This window comes from Maylandia zebra, linkage group LG5 (assembly GCF_041146795.1).
Source record: "Maylandia zebra isolate NMK-2024a linkage group LG5, Mzebra_GT3a, whole genome shotgun sequence".
NCBI classification, from domain to species: Eukaryota; Metazoa; Chordata; class Actinopteri; order Cichliformes; family Cichlidae; genus Maylandia; species Maylandia zebra.
In genome coordinates this window covers 18,005,146-18,025,742 of record NC_135171.1, presented here as the reverse complement: position 1 = coordinate 18,025,742, position 20,597 = coordinate 18,005,146, and the positions used below count along the sequence as shown (strand labels likewise).

Sequence of the window (20,597 nt, the reverse complement as noted above, 5' to 3'; positions counted from 1 at the left end):
ATCGCGCTCTCTACGTTATTTCTTTTCTCTTTGGACAGCTTCTTGTATTCACATGTTCCTGTTTTAATCTGTATGCTGGAACCCCAGTGAACCATTTAAAATCTGTATACCAGAATTGGCTGAGGAGGCATTCAACATTCACCACATCATGTTCTCGGGTCCTTTCATTAGAGAGCAGGTCAGCGCGCAGTGTGTAACACCCAGCAGCCGAGTCTGTGTGCGTGATAGGTTGGGTTTTTTTATACATTTTTATACAGATGGGTAGATGTGCAAACATCCAGACTGATACACGAACGCTACGGTTGCACCAATGACTTGATTAGCTGATCATCAGAAAATAATCTGCAGCGTTTTATTGCTAACTAATGAAGGTTCAAGCAGTGAAACTGCACAGGTGCCATACTGAGTTCTAACTTTTCTTTTGTGTCTTCATCCTTATTTTCTTTCTCATCTCATATTCTTTTTTCCCTTGGATGCCCCTAGGTCTATAAGGGAGAGCAACGAAGTGTGGTACTAGGGATCCCTGATTCTTTCCACTGAGTTATATGCTTACACGCGTTGAGAATTCTAGCATCACCAGTAGGCATTTAGAGACATCCAACCATGCATTTTCTTCCGCTTATCCAGTTCAGGGTCATGGCAGTGACTGGAGTCTACCCCAGCTGTCACACAGTGAGGGGTAGGGTACACCCTGGATAGGTCACCATTCTGTCACAAGGCCATCCCATAGAGACAGAGTACTGTTCACATTCCCATCTATGGCCGAGTTAGAACCTCCAGGATAGCGGGCTCATGGATTCAGACCCAGGACCATCTTCCTGTGAAACAACAGAACTAACCACTGTGCCGTCCATATTTTTAACCATATGTTCAATTTTTCAAAATTAGGTATTTTCTGCTGTGAAATTTTACTCTTCCTCCATTTTCAAAGCCAGTGGATTATACAGTGGAGGCTGACAAAGAATCTATAACAAACAAACACGGTACCTTTGCCTGAGGCCACATTTTGAGAATATAGATTTCTCTTTGAGACATATAAAGTATTCGTGTAATAATTCATACAACCATCATTTTTGTAGAAATTGTAAGAAAAGTTGTTTAGATTAAAAAATAATCATATATTGCACCTCATGGGGAACAAAGACAGACAGTAGGCAGTAAATCAACACACTACTGGGATGAGGTTTTGAAATTATTTCAAGGTGACCAGTACCAACTTCTTAAAACTATTATGGGGTAGTTTCTTAAAGTGGACAAAAGGATGTTTCTATGAGCCTTGGTTTCTTTTGTCCCTTCCAGCTTCCATGTTTCTCTATCCACTTTATGTGTGATGTCTGTTTAACCAGGCTTTGCTAGCAGATGTTTGCTTGCTAATAAGTGTTTGGCAGGGGGGATTATTATGGTTTACTCACTCGACAGTTGCTCAGCTCCTCTGCAGTCAGGATAATAGTTCCACATTTCTTTCCTGGAATCCCTCTGTGAAAGGAAATCAAGAAAACAATAAAAGCTTAACAGAAATCAAAGAAAAAAACATCCTTTTTTTTTCTTTCCCACTTATTGGCTTTTAATTGATCAGTGAGGCTGCTGTGGAAATCAAGGCTAATTTGTGTATTTTCTATCTCTGAACAAGTTCTCTTGACTATCCAACTATTCAAGTCTAACTCATGTTTTCTTATTTTTTATTTGACTCTGATGATTTTCAGCACAGACATATGTTCCATCTTAGCCAATCCTGTTTAGAAGGATTTAAAAATATGTGCTGGCAGTTTTAGATGTCTTAATGTTTGATGCAGCTAATCAGTCTTTAGGGGATACGATAGATGCCACATAGATTTGTTCAACTTTTAGGCTGGTGAACACGTAGCAATTAGGGAGCAGAGATGAGTTCTGGTTTGACTTGGATTGATTTTAGTTTGTTTGCTCTGACTTTCTAATCAGCACATGACAGTTCATATTACAGATGATCTCATATAGAGACAGTCACTGATGCCTTAATTTCCTTTCATCTTGGCTTCATTATTAGAGTTAATACTAAGTTGTAGTGACAAGTAAATCCATCATGATGTCACCTGTTCAGAAAACTGGATTAAAGCTTTAACCCTGTAACCCTGAGTTTTTGAGATCTTTAGATCTTTAGTGTGATTTTTAAAACTCATGCAAATTGATATTTTTTTAGAAGGTATGTTAGAAAAATTCAATTTGCTGCTAATTATTCATTGATTCGGGTTTTACAGGGTTAAATAGAGAGTGAAGAAATGCTATAAAAGCAGATAGACGAGCAAAGAAATCATCGAAATGCTCATTGGGTAAACATGCTTTCGAACAATTTTCTTTATGTTGCTGTTGATGTCACATAATTAATTGTATTATCGCTTGATTCCTTGCTCAAAGCTAAACTATTCAGAGATATTCTCTGCTTGGCAGTATTATAATGTTATGCAGATTGAGTTTATGTGCTAATTGACATGCTTCGGATCAATTTTCATCAAATCTCAACTTCAAAGAGAAAAAAAGAGATTCACAAGATTTTGAACATCAGGAAGGCCATCAAAGACTCTGCCCCCTTGTTTCGCTTATTATACTCAACTCAGACAGAGCGTGGGGAGGCAATGGTCTGTTTCTTTGAAGCCTACACATTTCAGTCTTTTCTCTTACTTTACGAGATACAATTCTGTTTGATAGGAAATATATATATATTTGCCTTAATATCTTGAGAATGTATGTGGGAATGAACATTCTCTTACAGATGAACATTTCCTAGGTTTACAGCCATATAGCTATTGACTGTCTATACGAGAAACAATGGAAATCACGATTACTGTACACCAGCAGGCAATAGCTGGTGAACTAACCCCAGCACTGTTTACTCCCTCCCACAATTTTATTCTTTAGGTTTTATTCAGCTCCTGTAGAAGAGTTGATATACTGCCATGGATTTACTTCAGCCTTGTTAGAAAATCCAGAAAATTGAAAATCGTGACAACTCCAATTAATCAAATAATTTTTTTTTACAAAAATCTGGTAATCATATTGGACTCAGGGGCGCTTGTGTGTGGAAGAATTCATCATTGCTGGTGTTACTCTGACCTCTTAATCCTGACTGCAGCTCAGACCTCTGCACCAGTTTTCAAGCAAGAGAAACCCCATTAATCACCTCGCTTCACTGGCTCCCTGTTAGCTACAGATTGAGATACAAACTTCTTTTTGTGTAGAAATCATTAAATGGTCTTGCCCCAGCTAACTTTTCTGAACATGCTGTCAGAGACCTGAAATTCTCTGCTCCTGCAGTGTATTTGGGTCCTGGAACAATTAATCAGTGCAAACAAGGGTTAATTGTTCCAGATTTGTCTGTGTGTAGATGTTCTCGAGTATGTGGCAGTAAGGTGTGATTGTATTATAATATCACTATTTTGGAACAGTTTTCTGTCTCAGCTGTTGCACCATTGTGACCCTAAAGTTTACTGTTATTAAGTTGGAACATGTTAACTGTGTAATTCACGAGTTGTTTATTTTATTATCCATGTGGGGCAGTATTGTGTTTTATTTTACAGTAACAAGTAGTGTAAGGGATTAAAATTTGAATGCACTAATGACATTATAGTCAATTACCCCATAACAGTAACACAATTAATGAGTAATGTAATACAGTTCCTTGGTGAAGAGAATTTGTAAAGTAATTTAATTACTTTACAAATAATTTATACAGTTGTGATCAGAAGGTGGCAAACACTCTTCATGGGCTTTAATGTCATGGTAATTTTGGACTTTTAATGATTGAACTGTTCTTTTTCCAAGGTAGAATTATTGTACAGTCGACATCTCCAATTGCTTTATAAAAAGAAATTGGGTTTCTTTCTACACAGTCTCAGACATATAGAGATACTCCCTCCAATCTTTTAGTAAGCGGTGTTGAAGGTTCTACAGTGTCTTTTAACTTGACAACGCCAAGGCTTTTACTTGACGACAACTTGACGAAAGCTGGTAGTGTCACGGTCCTGGGTCTCCTGACCCAGCGTTTTTAGTTCTTTGTGATTTTCGTATTATTTGTGTGATTTATTCTATGGCTTCTAGTTTTGATCCCTTGCCCTTCATGTCTCCCTGTGTGCCCCTCTATGTATTTATGAGCCCTCGTCCCCTTTCGTGTTTATTCCGTGTCTCCCCTGCCTGTTATGTTGGTGTTCTACTCGTGCTCTCTCTCCTCCTGTCTGAACCTCTGTGCTCCCTGTTTCACCTCTCCCGTCAGTGTTCAGTTCACCCCGCCCTGTCTCGTTATGGTTATCAGTGTCACCTGTGTTCCCCGTGTGTTCCCACTCCCCTCGTTAACCCTCTGTGTATTTCTGTCTGCGTCTCCCTCTGTTCAGCGTGACGTCGTCCCTCATGCTGCGTGGATTTCCCTGTGTCTCTCTCTCCGAGTGTTAGTTTACTTTTCCCAGTTTAGTTTTGTATTTCCTATGTTCTGCCTCTCCAGCATTAAAGCTGTGATTTTGAGTTCATCCCCGTGTCTGTGAGTTTTGCGTTTGGGTCCTCCTCCTTCCTGCCACACAGCCGAGCCTTGACAGTACGACGTCACCAGATATGGACCCAGCAGCACTCAACCCACCAGAAGAACTGCGTCTGGACATAATCTACTCCGTGGAAAGACTCCTGCATCTGTGGCTCGAACATGAGGGGAAGGAATTTCGCCGTGCTGTGGAAACCAAGCTACAGCGCTTGTTCTCTGGTCTTCCCTGGCTACTCAGTGCGCTCCACCCACTCGAACAGGATTTAATCCGCAACGAGCTCCACCTTCATCCCCCAGCCGCTACTACCCACCTGTCTGAAGGGCCGGATGTGGAGCCGCTCGGCCCGTCAGAGCCATCATCAAAAAAGAAACGGCATTCACGCCGCCGACGCGCCACCCCACAGCCGGACATTCGGCCTTCTAATTCACCTTCTGTGCTGCCAGAAGCTCCGTCGGCTCCCTCGCTGCTACTTCCAGCTCAGTTAGCTCCCTCGCCGCCACCCGCAGCTCAGTTAGCTCCCTCGCCGCCACCCGCGGCTCGGTTAGCTCCCTCGCCGCCACCCGCGGCTCGGTTAGCTCCCTCGCCGCCACCCGCGGCTCAGTTAGCTCCCTCGCCGCCACCCGCGGCTCAGTTAGCTCCCTCGCAGCCACCCTCGGCTCAGTTAGCTCCCTCGCAGCCACCCTCGGCTCAGTTAGCTCCCTCGCAGCCACCCTCAGCTCAGTTAGCTCCCTCGCAGCCACCCTCAGCTCAGTTAGCTCCCTCGCAGCCACCCTCAGTTCAGTCTCCAGTGTCCCCCTCAGTTCAGTCTCCAGTGTCCCCCTCAGTTCAGTCTCCAGTGTCCCCCTCAGTTCAGTCTCCAGTGTCCCCCTCAGTTCAGTCTCCAGTGTCCCCCTTAGTTCAGCCATTAACTCCACCACACGCTCCATTTTCACCTCTACCATCGCTTCAGTCATCAGTTCGGTCTGCCACTCAGTCGCCCTTAGTTCCGTCATCCACACTACCACCTGTTTCTCTTTCACCACAACCGTCGCTACACCCAGCCACTCAGGCTGCTACTCAGTCAGTCATTCAACCCATAGCCCTGCCGTTACCATACCCTGTAGCTGAGCCACTAGCCGCCCGACCCACAGCCACTTCAGCCACTCCTTCACCCGTTACACCTCCACTACAACCATCACTGCGGTCTCCAGTGTCCCCAGTGCGGTCTCCAGTGTCCCCAGTGCAGTCTCCAGTGTCCCCAGTGCAGTCTCCAGTGTCCCCAGTGCGGTCTCCAGTGTCCCCAGTGCAGTCTCCAGTGTCCCCAGTGCAGCCTCCTTTAGCACAGTCACCCACTCAACCACCAGCACCACAACCGTCACTACCTCTAGTTCGTTCCCCTGTGAAGTCATTAACTCCACTACCTACTCCACTCTCACCACCACCGTTACTACAGACAGCAGCTCGGGTCCCCGTGTGTCCAGCAGCTCGGGTCCCCGTGTGTCCAGCAGCTCGGGTCCCCGTGTGTCCAGCAGCTCGGGTCCCCGTGTGTCCAGCAGCTCGGGTCCCCGTGTGTCCAGCAGCTCGGGTCCCCGTGTGTCCAGCAGCTCGGGTCCCCGTGTGTCCAGCAGCTCGGGTCCCCGTGTGTCCAGCAGCTCAGGTCCCCGTGTGTCCAGCAGCTCCGGTCCCACCTGAACCTTTGGCCCTGTTCCCCGTAGCAGTGCGGTTTTCTAGCCAGCTTAACATTCAGCCAGGGGTCCCAAACCTCTCTGGCTCTACATCAGCTCCTGCTGGGAGCTCGGATGAGCTCATCCAGGACTCCGCGGCTCCCACGCCGCCATCTACCTCGTCCGCTGGGGGTTCCAGTGAGCCCGGCCAGCACCTCCTCGTCTCCGCTGGAGGGTCCGAGGGGCCCGTTCAGCCTCCCGTCTCCGCTGGAGGGTCCGAGGGGCCCGTTCAGCCTCCCGTCTCCGCTGGAGGGTCCGAGGGGCCCGTTCAGCCTCCCGTCTCCGCTGGAGGGTCCGAGGGGCCCGTTCAGCCTCCCGTCTCCGCTGGAGGGTCCGAGGGGCCCGTTCAGCCTCCCGTCTCCGCTGGAGGGTCCGAGGGGCCCGTTCAGCCTCACGCCGCATCAGCTGGAGGGCCCGAGGAGCCTGTCCAGCCGCCATCTGCGACCGCTTCTGCTACGCCTGGGCCAGCCTCTGCCTGTGCTTCTGCTACGCCTGGGCCAGCCTCTGCCTCAGCCTCTGCAACCTCGCCTGGGCCGGCCTCAGCCTCTGCAACCTCGCCTGGGCCGGCCTCAGCCTCTGCAACCTCGCCTGGGCCGGCCTCAGCCTCTGCAACCTCGCCTGGGCCGGCCTCAGCCTCTGCAACCTCGCCTGGGCCGGCCTCAGCCTCTGCAACCTCGCCTGGCCCGGCCTCAGCCTCTGCAACCTCGCCTGGCCCGGCCTCAGCCTCTGCAACCTCGCCTGGCCCGGCCTCAGCCTCTGCAACCTCGCCTGGCCCGGCCTCAGCCTCTGCAACCTCGCCTGGCCCGGCCTCAGCCTCTGCAACCTCGCCTGGCCCGGCCTCAGCCTCTGCAACCTCGCCTGGCCCGGCCTCAGCCTCTGCAACCTCGCCTGGCCCGGCCTCAGCCTCTGCAACCTCGCCTGGCCCGGCCTCAGCCTCTGCAACCTCATCAGAGCCTTCGTCTGCTCCAGCATCCTCATCAGCTGCTTCGTCTGCTCCAGCATCCTCATCAGCTGCTTCGTCTGGTCCAGCCTCCGCTTCTGCCGCCTCGTCTGGTCCAGCCTCCGCTTCTGCCGCCTCGTCTGGTCCAGCCTCCGCTTCTGCCGCCTCGTCTGGTCCAGCCTCCGCTTCTGCCGCCTCGTCTGGTCCAGCCTCCGCTTCTGCCGCCTCGTCTGGTCCAGCCTCCGCTTCTGCCGCCTCGTCTGGCCCTGCGCCCACCAGGCCATGGCCAGCACGCCTGAGACTGGAGGGCCGCCGCTGCCTTCCGCGCGGTCGGCCTCCTGAACTGCTCCGTCTCCTTCGCCGCCGCCGTTGCCTTGCGCACGGTCGGCCTCCTGAACTGTTTCCGCGTCGCCGCCGTTGCCTTGCGCACGGTCGGCCTCCTGAACTGTTTCCGCGTCTCCGCCGTTGCCTTCCGCACGGTCGGCCCCCTGAACTGCTCTGTGTTTTGGGTTGTTTTCTTGGGCTCCGGTGTTTTCTGTGCTCTTTGTTTTCTGTTCCGAGCCCTCCGTCCTGGGCCCCCGCCGCCCGCCCTGGGTTGTTTTCTGTTTGGTTTTGTTTTTCTGTGTTTGGGCTGTCTGGAGCCAGCCCTTGAGGGGGGGGTACTGTCACGGTCCTGGGTCTCCTGACCCAGCGTTTTTAGTTCTTTGTGATTTTCATATTATTTGTGTGATTTATTCTATGGCTTCTAGTTTTGATCCCTTGCCCTTCATGTCTCCCTGTGTGCCCCTCTATGTATTTATGAGCCCTCGTCCCCTTTCGTGTTTATTCCGTGTCTCCCCTGCCTGTTATGTTGGTGTTCTACTCGTGCTCTCTCTCCTCCTGTCTGAACCTCTGTGCTCCCTGTTTCACCTCTCCCGTCAGTGTTCAGTTCACCCCGCCCTGTCTCGTTATGGTTATCAGTGTCACCTGTGTTCCCACTCCCCTCGTTAACCCTCTGTGTATTTCTGTCTGCGTCTCCCTCTGTTCAGCGTGACGTCGTCCCTCATGCTGCGTGGATTTCCCTGTGTCTCTCTCTCCGAGTGTTAGTTTACTTTTCCCAGTTTAGTTTTGTATTTCCTATGTTCTGCCTCTCCAGCATTAAAGCTGTGATTTTGAGTTCATCCCCGTGTCTGTGAGTTTTGCGTTTGGGTCCTCCTCCTGCCTGCCACACAGCCGAGCCTTGACAGGTAGTTTCTCTTTGCCAGCCTAGTAAGGATTTGTTTGTCTGGAACTGCTGAAACACCAGCGTCACTATACATAGTGAAGTGAATTTTACATCGCTGTGAACTAAGAGGGTGTTGACCAAGAAACAAACTCCTACTCTTAAATCAGCACCTTCAAGCCTAAAATTTACTGGTGCCCACATAGAAAAACCAAGTGTTTTTGTTACCAACTTTCAAGCATGGTGGTGGTAGGGGTTTTGCTACCAGTAGTAATACTGCATAGCTGAAAGTGTACGGAATAATAAAGATGGAAGATTATCTCTAAATTCTTCGACTTCACCTCAAATCAACAGCTAAATGGCTGAAACTTGGACACAGGTGGATGTTCCAACAACACAGTGATTTCAAACACACATCAAACTGGTTTTAGAATTGTCAGGAAACGGCTGTGTGCAGGCAGGAGAGGACCCAGATGCAGACTCATAGGCGGAGACCACTCAAAACTCAAAACATTGCTTTATTGCATGCATGGAAGATATACAAGAATAAACTACACTGGGAAATGCTAAACTAAAACACAGGAAGACACACAGGTAGCCATGAGGGAGAACGCGACACGAAACTGAGGGAGACGCGGACATAAATACACAGAAGGATAACGAGGGACGTGAGCACACACGAGGAGCACAACTGACGCCTATAACTATAACGAGACAGGGGAAGACCAAGCCCAACATGACGAACACTGACGGGGACAGCACTTCCGGTATGATGGCGCCTGTGTTTGGCTTCGCCGCTGCCGGGTGCAGTTTGTCACGTTCTATCGTCGTGTTTTTTTCTCTACTCTGCTGTTTTTTATTTGTATCAATGATGTTCTGGCTGCCTTGGTTTATGATCGTTTGACGCTATTATCAATCCGATCTTCAATGATGGCCCAAGATGTTTCATCTTCCTCCTCCTTTGGCACTTTCCATTCTCCGCACTTTTCCCCGCACTCCTTTGGCACTTTCCATCTACCGCCAGTGGCTGGATCCTCGGCCAGCGTTCTCAGCGTTCCCCGTAGATCACGGAGAAGAAGAGGAAGGAGATCAGGTATCCAGGTGAAGCTTAGGCTTTTCTGGCGGCGGGGGCTGATTGGAAAGCGATGTCGTGCGTGCTCTGTTACTTACGCTCAAAACAGCTCCATAGAGAGGAATTTGTTTTCCACGGCCCTGCTTGGATATGCAGGGCCTGGCTCTCCGAGACCGTGCTACCTCAGAAGGGTTCATCCAGACTCTCCTGCTGACTGGCTTTTCATCCCCTCGGTGAGTGGAATATACGAACGTGAAGGCTCTAATCTCGAGTATTTACGTCCTTTAACTCGAGCTTCTCCCAATAATGATGCTCTCACCCCGCTGACTATGGCGCTCTTTAATGCCCGATCTTTGACTAATAAATCGTTTGTGCTTAACGATTTTATTGCTTCTAAAAATCTGGACTTCCTGCTTCTGACTGAGACCTGGCAGCGAGGCTTGGACTATTCGTCTCTTATTGAAATGTGCCCAAATGGCTTTTCTGTCATTAACCAGCCTCGGGGATCTGGTCGTGGAGGAGGTCTCGCGGTGGCATTTCAGAGCCGTTTCAACTGCCGTTCAGTGAAAGTTGGACACTTTCTTTCTTTTGAATTGCAGCTCATTAAAATCGGCAGTAAGGATCCTTTTTACTGTGCTGTGGTGTATCATCCACCCGGCCCAAACAGCTTGTTTTTAGCGGAGTTTAGCGACTTCCTGTCCTCTACTATGAGGTTGTCCAAATTGCTTTTAGTGGGGGATTTTAATATACATGTTGATGATGAGTCTGACCTCTTTGCCAGGGGTTTTATCAACATTATGGATTCATTTTATCCAGCATGTGTCCGGCCCCACACATAACAAAGGTCACACACTGGACCTTGTCTTTACCTTGGGTTTGAATATTGATTGTATTTGTTCTAAGGACATTTTTATCTCTGACCATTATTATATACTTTTTAACATGTCTTTTCATGAGCCTATGTCTCCTGTTCACCGGACAGTTATGTCGCGCATTATAAATTCCTCCACAGCGCAGAAGTTCTCAGATGCTTTTAATTTAACACTATCCCCACAAAACGGTGTTGATTTCTCAACGGATCTATTTAATCATCATTGTCTTTCGATCTTAGATGAAATCTGTCCGGTTAAAATGAGACCTGTGCCTGTTTCCAAGTCCCTACCTTGGCTAAATGACAACATCCGCTCTATAAAACATAATTGTCGTAAAGCTGAGCGGTTATGGAGGAAAACTCATTTAAATGTCCATCTCCTTTATTTAAAGGATCTTTTAGCCTCTTTTAACAATGCTATTAGAGATGCAAGGGCTGCTTACTTTTCTCAGTTGGTTGCAAAGAGCAGAGGTAATCCTAAGGTCTTATTTGATACTATTACTGATATCATTACTCCTGCTCCACCTGCTGCCATTATTTCTTCTGCTGAAGACTGTGAAACATTTCTTGCTTTCTTTTTAGAAAAAATTAGCAATATAAGGAAAAAATTGTCCCCATCAGCATCTGCACTGTCAGTTCCCACGCCAGTTCAGCCTGTTTGTCACGACCTGCGGGGTCGGCAAGGCACTGATCAGCAATCTCTCTCCCCCTCCCCTGTTTTGCCAGAGCGGAACTCATGGCGGGTTCACGCCCTCGGCCCACGCCCTCCCAGATCATGCACACCTGGGCCTCATCAGACCAGCTGGTATATCAGAAGGAGGAGATCAGCTGTTCAACGCTGGATTGTTGTAAAGACTCCTGTCAGTACACGGCGAGCCCTAGTTTCCCCACACTTCCGCCTCAGAAAGTAACATTTGTCTCTCTGTTTTAGATTCCCGGGACCCGTCCCCGTGTTTCCCCGTGTGGAGCGTGTAAGAGGTGGCTGGTCACTAGCGGAGAGAGGTTGGCGTGAGCATGTGTGTGATCCCCTTGTTTTCCCTGGAGCCCTGGAACCCGTCCTCGCACATCTTGTATATAGCACTGTCCTCGCACTGCCTGTAAATACACTTGGTGAGGATTTTTGTGAATAAACTGTCTCTGTTACAACACACTCCGGAGTCCTGCGAGTGGATCCTCAGAGCAACCCGTGACACTGTTGTTTTAGAAAGATTTTTACCTGTTTCACTATCTGAGCTGGGAAAAATAGTTAGTGCAACAAAAGTATCCTCTTGTTCACTTGACATTTTACCCGCATTGTTATTCAAAAATGTCTTTTACTCTATTGGTCCCTGTATGCTCACTATAATTAACACCTCTTTGGGATCTGGCAAAGTCCCTGCTTATTTTAAAACTGCTGTTATATACCCCCTGTTAAAAAAGCCTATGCTGGACCCATCTCTCACTAGCAACTACAGACCGATCTCAAAAATACCGTTAATTGCTAAGATTTTAGAGAAGATTGTGGCTAAGCAGCTTACAGCAGTTTTAGACAAATATAATATCTTTGACAAATTTTAGTCTGGCTTTCGTAAAGCTCATTCTACTGAAACAGCCCTTCTTAGAGTTTCCAATGACATTCTGATGCAAAACGATGCAGGTAAGTGTTCTGTTCTCTTAATGTTGGATCTCACGTCGGCCTTTGACACCGTTGACCATTATATTTTGCTTGATAGGCTGAAATACTGGGTCGGTGTATCTGGGTCTGCCTTAGAGTGGCTCTCCTCGTATCTTTGTGAACGATACTCTTCTGTGGCAGTTTCTAAGTACAGGTCATCTTCTACGTCCCTGTCCTTTGGTGTGCCACAAGGCTCTGTGCTGGGGCCATTATTGTTTTTAATTTATTTACTTCCTCTCCAGCATATTTTGAGCCCTTTTGAGGATATTTGTTACCACTGCTACGCAGACGACATCCAACTATATATATCTTTTAAACCTGAAGATGCTTCTAAGCTGCGGATTTTAAATGTGTGTTTGGAAACCATCAAAGGTTCGATGGCCGACAATTTCCTCCAACTAAATGAAAATAAAACTGAAGTCCTTTTATGTGCTCCAGACAGACATGTGCTCCAGACAGACATGTACCCAGCATAATGAATGCTCTTGGTCCCCTTTCAACATTTGTGAAACCATCTATCAGGAACCTAGGGATAACCTTCGATCCTGCTCTTACATTGGATATTCACGTCAAATCTCTGGTTCGGTCTTGCTTCTATCATTTAAGAAATATTTCTAAATTGAGCCCCATAATATCTCATACTGAACTGGAGATTGTTATTCATGCTTTTATTTCATCATGACTGGACTATTGCAATTCACTGTTCACATGTCTAAACAAAAGTTCCCTGGAGCGTCTGCAGACTGTCCAAAATGCTGCAGCAAGGCTTCTGACGAAAACATCGAAATACTCACATATAACACCGTTGCTTATACAGTTACACTGGCTCCCTGTCGAATTCAGAGTCCACTTTAAGATTCTGGTTCTGACATTTAAGGCTCTTCAAGAACAAGCACCATCATATATCATTGAACTTTTACAGCCCTATGCCCCTAGTAGGTCTCTGAGGTCTTGTGGTCAGGGATTACTTGTTATTCAGTATACGAGACTGAAAACTAGGGGTGATCGAGCTTTCGCTACTGTGGCTGCCAGACTGTGGAATTCTCTTCCTCAGAACTTAAGATCTGCTGATTCACTGATTACTTTTAAAAAACAGCTAAAAACACATCTTTTTAAAATCGCATTTTGTTAACTTTTGACTGTACTTTGTCTTTTTAATCTGTTCCTATACCTTGTAAAGCACTTTTTGATCTTTTATCTAGAAATGTGCTATATAAATAAAATTTTACTTACTTACTTACTTACTATCAAAGTAAAACAGGAAGTACAAAGACGTAGACTGGAGGGGAAGAGAAAACACGGAGGAGCACGAGGGAGAGAGGAAGACATGACGGCTGGGAAAACAAGACAGAAAACATAACTAAAGAAAGACTACTAAAGAAGCAAGACATAACCAAAAATACAGAAATATCTCAAGGAAACACAAAACGCTGGGTAAGAAGGACCCAGAACCATGACAGGAATAGGTAAAGCAGGATAACATTAAGCTTCTGGAACAGTCTTCCCAAAGCCCTGACCTCAAGCCTATTATGCCGAAAAGCTGAGTGGGACCAGGAAAGCAACCAATTTAACTGAACTCCGCAAACTCTGCCAAGAAGACCTTTCACTTGCATCCCAGTCATGGAAGCATTGGAGGTAGTGCGTAAGAGATTACAGGATGACCCCAACCTCAGCAACAGGACCACTCTCAGCATCGACCAAGTGTGTTTGCTTTTGGAGCTGTGTCTTCATTCCACCTACTTCACATACAAGGGTCAGTTCTACAGGCAGAAACATGGGTGTGCCATGGGCTCCCCAGTTTCACCCATCGTGGTCAATTTGTACATGGAAGAAGTGGAAAAGATGGCTTTGCTATCCTACCCTGGAACATCACCAAGCCATTGGTTCAGATATGTGGATGACACCTGGGTGAAAATCAAATCTCAGGACGTACCACAATTCACGGATCACATTAACTCGGTGAACCGACACATCAAATTCACCAGGGAGGATATGAAAAGTGGCAGGTTAGCCTTCTTAGACTGTGAGATTTCCATCAGTAATGGGGGACATCTAAAAGCTGACGTGTACCGTAAACCTACACATACGGATCAGTATCTAAGGTTTGACTCTCATCATCCACTGGAGCACAAACTGGGTGTCATCAGGATGCTACAACACAGAGCGAACACCATCCCCACTGACACAGCAGCCAGGGAGGCAGAAGAACAGCACATCAAGAAGGCCCTGAGTAAATGTGGTTATCCCAGCTGGACTTTTGTCAAAGCTGGAAAGGCGCCAAAAGAAAGCTCCAGCCGATCCAGGAGAGAAGGACGACTGCTGCCCAAGGGAAAACCTGTAGTGATCCCTTATGTATCAGCAGTATCGGAACAGTTGAGACGCATTTTTTCAAAACACCAGGTCTCTGTGGCTTTTAAACCCCAAAACACGCTGCGCCAAAAATTGGTCCACCCCAAGGATCGGGTCCCCCGACACAAACAGAGTAACATAGTGTACGCTGTGAAGTGCCAGGAGGATTGCCAGGATTTATACATCGGGGAAACCAAACAACCTCTGGCAAAGCGAATGGCACAACACAGAAGAGCTACCTCGTCAGGCCAGGACTCTGCAGTCTATTTACACCTACAGGCCAGTGGACACTCCGTCAATGATGAGGATGTGCACATCCTGGACAGGGAGGAACGCTGCTTTGAGTGCGGAGTCAAGGAGGCCATTTACGTGAAAAGGGAAAGACCATCTCTGAATCGAGGAGGGGGCCTAAGGGTACATCTGTCATCATCTTACAATGCTGTGATTGCAGCCATTCCCCAACTCTCTGTGAATGGTACTCATGGCCATTGATCAGTGGCTGTTGATCAATGGTCATGAGAACTTCCATAATTAAGATTAAGGAACTGACCTCCCAGCCCATTGTTCCTTCAGTGGGCTGGTTTCAGTCATTATGCAAATGTACTGTTTATAAGATTTGGGGAAACCTGCAGTCAGCTGAGACTGAAGAAGTCACTTGGATGAGTGACGAAACGTTTCTCCCACAAAACGCTACGTCCAGATGAACAGATTCAACTTTTGGAGATCTGCCAAGAAGAGTGGTCAAATATCCAGCCAGAATAATGCCTGTACAATCATTCCACCGTGTAAAAAGAATAGATTGAATAAGTCATTAAAAGCCCAAAATTACCAGGGCATCCATGTATATGATGAGTGCATGTAAACCTCTGACAGCTATTTCTAAATAACTAAATAGCCAAAAATCCTTACTGTGCTATATTAGTTTGATAGCACCTAAAAGCAGATTTAAGTTCAGGTGACCTGCTGAATTTTTGCAGGGTCTTTATCTTACACTGTAAAGTCACTGTAATGCAAAACTTTAAAGAAATATAGCATAAACTATGTGTGTTTGGTCTACGAGGGCAAATAGTTAAAAAAAAAAATCTGAAACCATTAACAATCTCTCATACATCTTAAACCACATCGCCTCTTTTTTTTGGTTTGTTTAATAATTTCTGTGATTTCGTTTCTTTTCCAGCTCACCTTTTCTGTCTCCTTTCTGTTTGCTCATTTACAAACAAGGTCTGATGTATTGATTTTCTGATAATGTTGCCACGTTTGGTCTGCCTGATCGTGCTTTGGATACAATAGATCCAGTTTCCAATGCCATGCACTACCACCTTAGAAACCTTAAGTCTAGCCATGATTTGATGTCAAGAAAGCCCCTATTTCCCTGGAATAGCAATGTGACTTGGAACCGTGTTACAGGCAATGTTTTGGCGAAAAGCAAAAGAACAGCCATATTTATGACAGGTTTGCATGAAGATATGATCAGACCCACGTAAAAGACCACAACATGTTTTCATTTTTCCTGTAAACATGTTTCCTGGCTACTAGTTTTATTTTTTAAGGTTTTAATAATGCATACTGTAAAAATGAATTCGTTTCAATTAATTATGTGAGTCTTCATTAATTATTTAAAATGTCAATGCTGCTTTGACGCAAAAAGAAGGATGTGTCCCTGTTCTAAATATTTAAGCAAAACCACAACCTTTCCCTCACATGTTTTTAAAGTTTTAGTCTAAAAACACATTTAGCATTTACTGATAAAAACTAGAAGTACGACAAAGGACTGTATGAGAAATACTATTATTGAAGGAGACCCATGATATTTTAGACAGAGCCTAGAGTTATTCTACTCACAAGTTAAACCCCAATGACGCTTGCACGAAATATTGTATTTTCAGCTACAGTTTACTGAAAATTTCAGAAAATGATTGATGGAATTCACTTATGTTCTCAGGTCTTTGCACAACATACTAATGTCAAAAGACTGGACAGAGTGCTCTCCAGCTGTGTGTGTAAGTGCTGTCAGCACTGTTGTCAGGTGGTTGTGTGTGTACGTGTTTGAGGAGGCTGATGGAGGCTTTTGAAGCACACTGTAAAAGACTGATCGATCCTCAGGTGGGGAAACCATCCTGGTTGCTTTGCTGAGTGATGCAACAAAAATGTGAGAGTTTGGGGGTTTCTTTCACATGCGCACTCACACAATGTCTCTTGGCACCAACTGACTAAAAGGGGGGAAAAACAGCTTTCAAATGACAAATGAAACCATATTTACATCAGTCTCTACTCATTTCTTCCTTCAGCTCATGTAACTAAATCAATTCCCTCTCCCTGAAATAGACCATTAACTTGGGGCCACTGAGAAAGTAAAATCAACAGACAAAACAGTTTACAGTTGCTTGAGTGGAACTGTGCAGTGCTGACAAGCTGCATGGTAGCTGCAGAGCAAAGCCACTTTAGCCACAAAAAGCAATATTCCCTAATTGCTACCAACATACAGTACTGTATAAAAATCTTTAGTCACTCCTCACTTCTTTGGGTTTTGTTTGTTGAACCTCTTAACGCTGATCTATGAATCATTCAAGCATAAAACGACGCCTAATACAAGAGATGAAACAGTATGAAACAGTATATTTCTATGCCTAGTACTATAGCTAAGTGCCAGGCATTGAATACTATTTTTACAGGAACAAGGTGAATCCCAAAAAGCTATTAGTCAAAAACTTGGCATATCTCAGCATGCTATCTGGTGTGTCCTTAAAAAATTGAAGGAAACTGGACAAGTGGAGGATAAAAGAAGAACTGGCGGGCCTAAAAACTATCTACAACAGATGAACAGTATCTAAAAGTCATGTCCTCAAGTGAGAGCAAAAAATTCAGCAAACACCTGACACAGGACCTGAGAGATGCATTTGACCCTTCAGGTGATCCATCTACTGTTCACTGAAGCATCATGAGAAACAGTCTCAGTGGAAGGGTGGCTGTCAAGAAGCCATCCTCAAGAAAGAGAAATGGGAGGAAAATCACTGGCAACAGGTCTGATGGAGTGGTTTTGAGAAGTACAACAGTGAGTGTCTACAGCCATTTGTAAAACAGGGTGGTGGCTCTGTCATGGTTTGAAGCTGCATTTCAACCAGTGAAATTGATGGAATTAGAAACACAGAGAAGTACCATCTGATTTTGATCATCCATGCAATACCATCTAGAAAAAACCTGATTGACAACTGCTTAACTTTTCAGCATGACAATGATCCACGCACACACAGCACAAGGCCAGTTGCAGACACACTGGTGGTCCTTGCGCTGGTCCATGTGTCGATCACCTCTGGCAAACCTGATCTGGGCCACCAAAGGACCATCATTCTTTGCGGTACGTGGGCCATGTGTAAGTTGTGTGCAGCCACACTGCAGGCCCTGTGCTGACCCAGAACAGTTTCAGCTCTGGCCCAAGTTAATCAAGCCATGTAATAACAACATGTGCCGGAACATAATAGTGCAAAAGCACCCTGGTAAAACTCTGTTCAGACAGTGAATGGACTGAGTGTTTTATAGCGTTTTTCTACTCTCCCAGATTACCCAAAGTGCTCTATACAACATGCCGTATTCACCCAATCACACACACTTTCTCTAAACTGAGTACTTCCTAACTACATTCATACACATTCACACTCTTGAGATGCAGACTGGAGGAGCCAGGGATCAAACCACTAACCTTGCAATCAATAGGTGACCTACTCTACCGCCTGAGCTACAGCCACCCACTGGCAAAGACGAGTAAACCGTCACTAGGTGTTAGATAAAGTGTACTCTCACAAACCTGTCAAATCTGCATTTGAAACATTGGCTACCAGTATAGCAGCAGTTTAGTATAGCAGCATTTGGGTCTTCTAACTAAAATAGGAAAACAGGAACATAAATAGTGCCATCATTGCCAGATCTGGCCCACATCTGGTTGACATACACCCTGCCATGACACCGGTCAGTCAGAAGTGCCAGCTTGATGCCGGATCCAGGCCAGACCTGTTTTTTATGGGCCTGGGCCACATAAACCAAACCACAATCGAGCCAGATGTGGCATGCCATCACATAGACAGTGCCATCTATGCCAGGCCTGGCCCATATCTGGATGACATACTTCTTATCACGCCAGAAGTCAACCAGCAGTGCCGGCTTGATACCAGATCCGGGCCAAACCTGCTTGCTATGTGGGATGTCCTTCAAGAAGCCTGGACAACAACTCCTGAAGATTACTTAAAGAAATTACAAGAAGTCTTATCTAAGAGAGCTCAGACTATGTTGAAGAAGGCTGTCACACCAAATATTGACTTTTAGTGTCGTTAGAAATCTGCAAACTCTGGTTTTGCCTTATATGCTGTGTCAATAAATTGCTCCACCGATTTCACATTTTCTATAAAGAAAGTATAAAGAAATGAGAGGTGACTCAAGACTTTTGCTTTTACTGTATTATTAATAAGGAAATGTAGGAAATTTCAAAATTGAATATGGTAAAATATCTATCATCTGTCATTTTGATATATTTGATATCATTAGTTTTTTGTATTTAAGGATAATCTATCTAGTATCTAGTATAATCTAGTATCTCTGGCTAAGTCTGTGTATCAGAAGCAGTCTAAAGATTTATTTTCTCTGTGATTGTAAGTGAAATTTTATGATAATCATCACAATGATGAGTCTCTTCCTCAACAAAACAAGTCAATTCGTGTCCAAATGCAGTCTGTCAACAACAATTTATTTTGCTTGTTTCTTTCTATATTGTTCATACAAAAAACCCATCCTTCTCATTTCTTGTGTTGAAAGAGGGAGATGAAAAATCAAATAAGATCTAATTTGCACCTTGCTATTGATTTTCAACAGCTCAGACTTGATATATAATTTGTAACAGTTACAGAGATAGGTCCTCTTGAGGATGCCACACGATAGATACTGCTCCCTCGTATTACTGAAAACCTGAAACAGTAATCTAATTAAGGTGTCAAGCCGGCAGTAATGTTTTTTTTCTCTTTGAAGTGGATCTGGTAAAATTAGAAAGTTAGTCTTGCAATAACGTAGGACGCCCTAAAAGAAAGAACTTTTTTTTATTTTCTTAACAAAAACAGACAACAGTCGATGCAACAGTGTATGCATGCATTAACGCAAAGCTTCACAGATCCTCCAGGGTACCCAGAGGATTATACCCACAGATGTTTTAAAAAAATTAAAAGGGGAGCTGTAAATCAACAGTGTGTGTAGGTGTGTAATGTGCTTGAATGTGTGCCTGAACTGAAGAATGTGGCATGTAAAGCACAGTGAGTGGTCAGTAATGTTTATTCGTTTGGACTATGACAACCCATACTGACACACAATTGCACACATACACACTATTTTTATTCACAGTGGTCGGAATCTGTAATTACAAAACTCTTCAGGGAGTCAAAGACTCAAGCCAGCTAACAAACCTGCTGTGAATAACACAGCTAAATTAATTTTGCCTGAGGGGTATGTGAGAAGGATGAGAAAAGCAGAAAGGGGAAACTGAAAAGGTGTAACCAATCTTCTCTCTTTTCTTTCTAAATTAGCACATGTCTTAAGAGCCAAATTATATCTTTCTTTCCTTTTCTTGGATTTGAATTCTGCTTTGTAAGTGCCACAAAAAAAATGTGTTCGATGCTTTTAACATATCAATTTCTCTGATCCTTTTAGTGTGAAGCTCAGCAGGAGATCTGACACTGCATAATAACACAGCGAGAACATGTTAACATCTACTTGTTAGCATTAAATGATTACAATGATTTTTTATACACGGAGGAGCTCTCCAGGTTATCGTGACAAAAAAACCTGCGCCTAGACTGACGAAACAATTATGCTGACAAATTATTACATTTTAACATCCTTAAAATGAATATTTTAATATATTAACATTACACCCATCACCCACTTTGTTAGGTAGACTCGATCAACTGCTTATTGATGCGAATATGTCAGCAAGATCGCACAGAGCAACTCTATGCATTTAGGCGTGCAGACACGGTCAACATGAGAAGAAAGGTGATTTACAGTAATGCGCTGGTGCCAGATTGGCTGCTCTGAGCATGTCAGAAACTGCTGATCTACTGAGATTTGCCCACACAGCCATCTCTAAGGTTTACAAAGAATGGTCCAAAAAAAGAGAAACTATCCAGAGAGCAGCAGTTCGCTGGTAGCTCTGTGAATACTGAAGAATCCTGCTACTTTGCTGATGTTCAAACTATGCATCTGAATGCTGAAGAAAGGTGATTGAAGTGACTTTGAGTGCCACAGGGAGTTCTGAGTATTTCAGAAAC

General features: G+C 45.2%; 1 protein-coding gene across 3 annotated transcripts in view; it reads right to left on the bottom strand.

Annotated features, from left to right (window-relative positions):
• cpne5b (copine Vb) overlaps window positions 1-20,597 on the bottom strand; it is a 140,294-nt gene that overhangs the window by 44,070 nt on the left and 75,627 nt on the right. For all 3 annotated transcript variants that reach the window (XM_076883912.1, XM_076883913.1, XM_076883914.1), the window contains one exon: window positions 1,413-1,476. In XM_076883912.1, coding sequence (XP_076740027.1) covers window positions 1,413-1,476 — 64 coding nt within the window. The remainder of the gene's footprint in view (window positions 1-1,412; window positions 1,477-20,597) is intronic.